Source organism: Pempheris klunzingeri, chromosome 16, assembly GCF_042242105.1.
Source record: "Pempheris klunzingeri isolate RE-2024b chromosome 16, fPemKlu1.hap1, whole genome shotgun sequence".
Taxonomy (NCBI): domain Eukaryota; kingdom Metazoa; phylum Chordata; class Actinopteri; order Acropomatiformes; family Pempheridae; genus Pempheris; species Pempheris klunzingeri.
In genome coordinates, this window is record NC_092027.1 from 22,784,047 (window position 1) to 22,788,957 (window position 4,911).

Sequence of the window (4,911 nt, forward strand, 5' to 3'; positions counted from 1 at the left end):
CACCTGGGCCAACAAGCTGTGAAGTGATGCCACCAGGCTCAGTGGGGACCGAGGTACAGTGCTGATCCTCCTCTGGTTCCTGGTGCCGAGTCTGACTGTGTAAAAAAAGTGTAACATCCGTGGTATTCATGCACAGGCTGGATTACATAGACAGAGAAGCAGCTACTGCCACGCCATCACAAGCCGGGCGGTGCACCGGCAGCACCGACGAGCAGGGGGGCTAATGTTACAGGAATACAGTGACAGCAGCAATGTTTTAGCTTCTGTACCGACAGGACAGCGACGCTCACCACAAAGGCTGCTAATCTGCTCCGTGCGTCTCCTTTCTCTGATTCAACCCCTCTGTTGATGCTAGCTGGCGATGTTTGAAAAACTCAGCAAAAGAAACTCCCAAGGTTCCTGAAAGTGTATATGAAGCTCTTAGGTTTTTCAAAAGAAAACTTAAGTAGCAAAAAAACAGCATTCTTTTGTTCAGCGTCCCTACATTACAAATGTTGTCTTCTCTAAGTGGCCCATTTTCACTGTATTCCTGATCTCTGCTCTAGCCCACACTTCCTGAAACGTCACACGTCATGCGTTACGACAAAGATGTTCGACGCGATCAAGATAGTTCACACCCGACCCACTAACTGTGGCGTCAGTGGTCGGCAGCTCTGGAGAGAGTGGTTCCTTAACTTGTAGCTTGACTGTGTGCACATTTCGGAGGAGTATATATATATATATATATATATATATATATATATATATATATATATATATATATATATATATATATATATATATATATATATATATATATATATATATATATATATATATATATATATATATATATATATATATATTCAGCTTTGTTTATGGACCATAATACGATACATGTCGTTAAATGTGTTCTTAAATATTGTTAGCTAGCTAATCTGTGTAGGAAAAGCACAGGTGTAGATAATAAAATGAATGGCGGCAGAATTCCATTTAGCTGCTTCAGTTTCAGGGTCCTGGTATTGTCCCTGCTGCATCACTATCAAACTGTCATGGCTTGCTGGGAACTGAACACTATAATAATCTGACCTGCACTGAAAGGGGCCTACCTCTGTATGCATTAAAACACATTAAGTGGTGCAAAACACATTGAAATCGGGGACCTCTGGGCTCTTTTGGGGTCCTACTGCCTGTCTTTTCCCCCTGATGGCAGAGCTATATAATGTAACCACGTTTATTTCTCCTTGTCTTAGCACATCACACCACAGCCTTTATATTTAACACATTCCAGCAGGAGTAAAATGCAGGATGTCACTGGCACAAAGTCCAGATTATGAAGCTGTGTTAAGGCTTAATGGAAGTTACGTAACCCTCCAGGCTGAAAGCTTTTCATGTCTCATCTGCCACTATGATCCAGGATGATCTCTTATATAAAAACCAAAGCTTCAGTGTGTGTGTGTGTGTGTGTGTGTTCGGGGGGGTGCAGAGGATCCACATCACCCAAAACACACACAGTGTCCCGCTTGACAGGATTAACCAGTTCACAAAGAGTTAATAAAAATGCTCTGCCTGTGTGCAACAATGCATTCATTCCACTACGGATGTTACAGTCAAGTTAGTCAAAGTGAGTCAGCAGAAGACCGGAAAACATGCTAAATTTGCCTTCACAATAAAAGCGTGAAATATGTCACTTGGGAGAAATGTGTCTGAGTGTTGCAGAGAATGAATCAAACAATTTCATATAGTTGCTGCCATGTATTACTATAAGGTAACGTCACATTTTGCATTGTAGACGCGTTTCTCAGATTGACTTCACCAAAATGTGCAAAATCACATCAGACACATATCGAAATGATTAAATCTTTATACCAAAACTTCTATGAATTGACATTCATTTTGCTTTATGTAAATGTTTGTCTGGCATGATTGGTGGTGGTTTTGTCGGAGCGAGAAGAACTGGCATATTCATTGTACAAACTAACTTTACTTTATCTCCTCCCCTTGACACACACATGTTCTAAATGTGATGATATGAGCTGATCCAGTTTGAACTTCCGCCTCTGGTGGACGTATACACGAACGAATAATAAAAACCGAAGCCCAGAATACACTTCAAATATATTTCTCTGTTCTCTCTCTGAGACTTTACTGAGGAAACAAGGAAAACGCAGCGTCCCTTTCGCCGAGTGACTTTTATTTTGAAAGGATGAACACTACAGGCGGAAGTTGCATTGTTTGGGCTCCGTCCGCTCAACTTACCGCAAAGTTCTGGGAGTCACTGCCGGTGTGGTTGGGGTGAGGCTGAACTGGGGGTCTTCATCGTCGTCTTCACACCTCAGTTTAGCCGAACAACCAAACACAGCCCGGCTGTTCGACCCAGACTCCGGTTTCGTGTAAAACCTGCGTGTGTTGGTGAAGAAACGATGTCTAGAACAGACAACAAAGCAGCCAAAGACATGACAGATGCGGTGAGTTTGATGGAATATCAGACGTGGGTCTTAAAAAATACGGTTCCCCCTCCCTCCCTGACTGTTTTCTCTCCCTGCAGATGGACAAAACGCTGCAGCGGCTTCAAGGTCGATTCCAGACGGTTTCTGAACAGCTGGAGTCCAAAAATATCCTGTAACCCGTTCATCTGAATTATTCACAGCTGGTAACTGGGCTTTTAGCTCAGGAGTGACGCAGCACAGTGTCACTGTTGGACACAGGGAGCTCAGGGGGGAGTCTGGACTGAAGCGGTGTTCACCTGAGAGCACCTGGCGGTCACACACACCTGTGGTGACACGCGCGGCCACCGGGGGGCGACAGTCTGTCAAATGACACTAGTAGGAGAGTAAACGTGAGAGGAAGAGACCAGCCCCAGTGATGCCTGTGAGCATGATGAACACTAGGATACAAACAGAAAGTGAAACTGAACCCGAGGCCTTTTCCACGGCAGACATTTTGTGTCTGCCTGTAAGAAAAGTGTCCTCTGTGAGAAAGGCCTCATGTAGAGTTAAATAATAGATGCTTTCAGCCTTTTAGTCCAGTCCCATCCCCCTAATGACTGCAGCTACGTTATTATTGTACTATTTTACCTTCATATAACAGCCTCAAACCATTGTTTGTGCTACACCGACTTGTGATGGATTGACAGTAACTTTGGTTGAGCTTTTGCTGTCCTGTCCGTTTCCCTTCGAGTGTTTTGCTCTCGATGGACGAGTGCGGCGGCTTCCATCGCTCAGATATCCACCATAGATTGTACGGTTGATGTCTGAGAAGTGGACGCAGCCGTCGTGACATCACCCATTAGACTATGGACGGCCATTTTGAAGCTTCGAGTTTGGCTTTACGGCCGTCGCCATCTTTGATTTTGTTGGAGCCAGAAGGGATCTTCAGCCCACAAAGTCCACCTCTGATTGGTTAGTCACAAAGTAGTCCCGCCCTAAAGCATACCCTGCTTTATCGTCTATTTTCCTTTAAATGGGACCGTAATCTACTAAATGATCGTGAAGACTGAGGTAATTATTATAATATTCTATAATTATTTATTATATATAGTTATTAGTGAGGTAATAAAGTGAAAATATAAAGTAAAGAGGGAGAAATAGCATCATTTTCTCATAGACTTCCATTCGTGTGGACCAGCAGAGTCGCCCCCTGCTGGCCACCAGAAAGACTGCAGGTTTAAGACACTTCAACACTGGCTTCACTTTTCTACAGTCCATTTCTTTTATACAGTCTATGGTACCACCCTGTAATATCCACCCGTGGCAGCAGAGGCTACTGGTGCCGTTGCTCGTCAAAAGCTACGTAGTGTTGCTGTAAAATTGGTGTTTGCTTTGTGGCGTCGGGGACACCGACAGTCCCTGCCAGATTTCTCCTTCACTCTCACACTAGACGAGATGGGAAACCGCATCGATGACCTGGAGAAGAACGTGGCCCAGCTCATGACGCAGGCCGGCATGGAGGAGCAGGCCATTCCAAAGTGACGGCAGGCCCACGCTTCATCTGTCGGATGAGCTCCCGTCACGTAACGTCCAAAAACAGCGAGGGCTTCCTGTTGCCTTGCCGACAGCGACCTCACAAAGCTGCACACGTTCATCCAGAACCTGGAAACAGGACTTCAGAGTTTACCTCTAAAGCTGATATCATTTTACACTTTAGCCAAATGTACGTGCTAACAAATATGTCAGTACTAACGCCATGTTAACACGTTATTTATTTTTATAATTGCAGCTGACCAATGGGCTCAGAGATTTACTCTAAACAAACCTGGTTTCCTTTACATTCAATGTTTTCTAACCAAAAAACAATTCTTCTTCATCCAGGTGTAACAAACACACTGAGATCAGTTACTACCTCATACAATCATTCCAAAGCCTTCTTAATGTCATGAAACCTGCATAGTACACATGTTGTGTTTGTCTCCTTTTACCTGCTGCTGTTTATCTTTACATTATGTGGGCTCTTGTTATGTGGGCGTGATGCCAACCACGCTGGGCCCTGAGCGGTGATGCTCCGCAGTGCCTCTACTGGCCGAGCACAACAGGCCGCCCATAAACAACAGAGGAGGAGGTGTTAAACGGCCTCTGAGCTGTAGACAGCTATCTATTAGCATGCGAGCAGGCAGCTGAGCTGTTAGAAGACAGTTAGAAGTCCTGTGTGACCTGAGCTGTTTATCGGCTGCACTGCCAAAACACACACCTAACCCCGTCACTTCAGTGAGGGAGGCCTCGCTTTTCTATCAAAGTAAACGTGTAACACTGGTTTCTTTAGTGTTGCACCTTCATGTGATGTCCTCAGAGCTGTGCACTGTAACCTGGAGGACGGGGACCATAGGAAACCCTAGGTGCAGCCCTAGGTGCTCTACCCTAGTGTTGCACCGGTGACTCTAACGTAGCTCGAGAAAATACTGTTTTCACATCTATGCAATTTATTTCTGAGTGTGAC

General features: G+C 44.7%; 1 protein-coding gene across 1 annotated transcript; it reads left to right on the plus strand.

The window, feature by feature from the left end:
* The first annotated feature begins 2,287 nt into the window (after window positions 1-2,287).
* LOC139216027 (heat shock factor-binding protein 1-like protein 1) lies at window positions 2,288-4,007 on the plus strand. The gene is made up of 3 exons (XM_070847075.1): window positions 2,288-2,447; window positions 2,528-2,594; window positions 3,856-4,007. The coding sequence occupies exons 1-3, from the start codon at window positions 2,403-2,405 to the stop codon at window positions 3,948-3,950; spliced, it is 207 nt and encodes a 68-aa protein (XP_070703176.1). The 5' UTR covers window positions 2,288-2,402; the 3' UTR covers window positions 3,951-4,007.
* The last annotated feature ends 904 nt before the right edge of the window (window positions 4,008-4,911 follow it).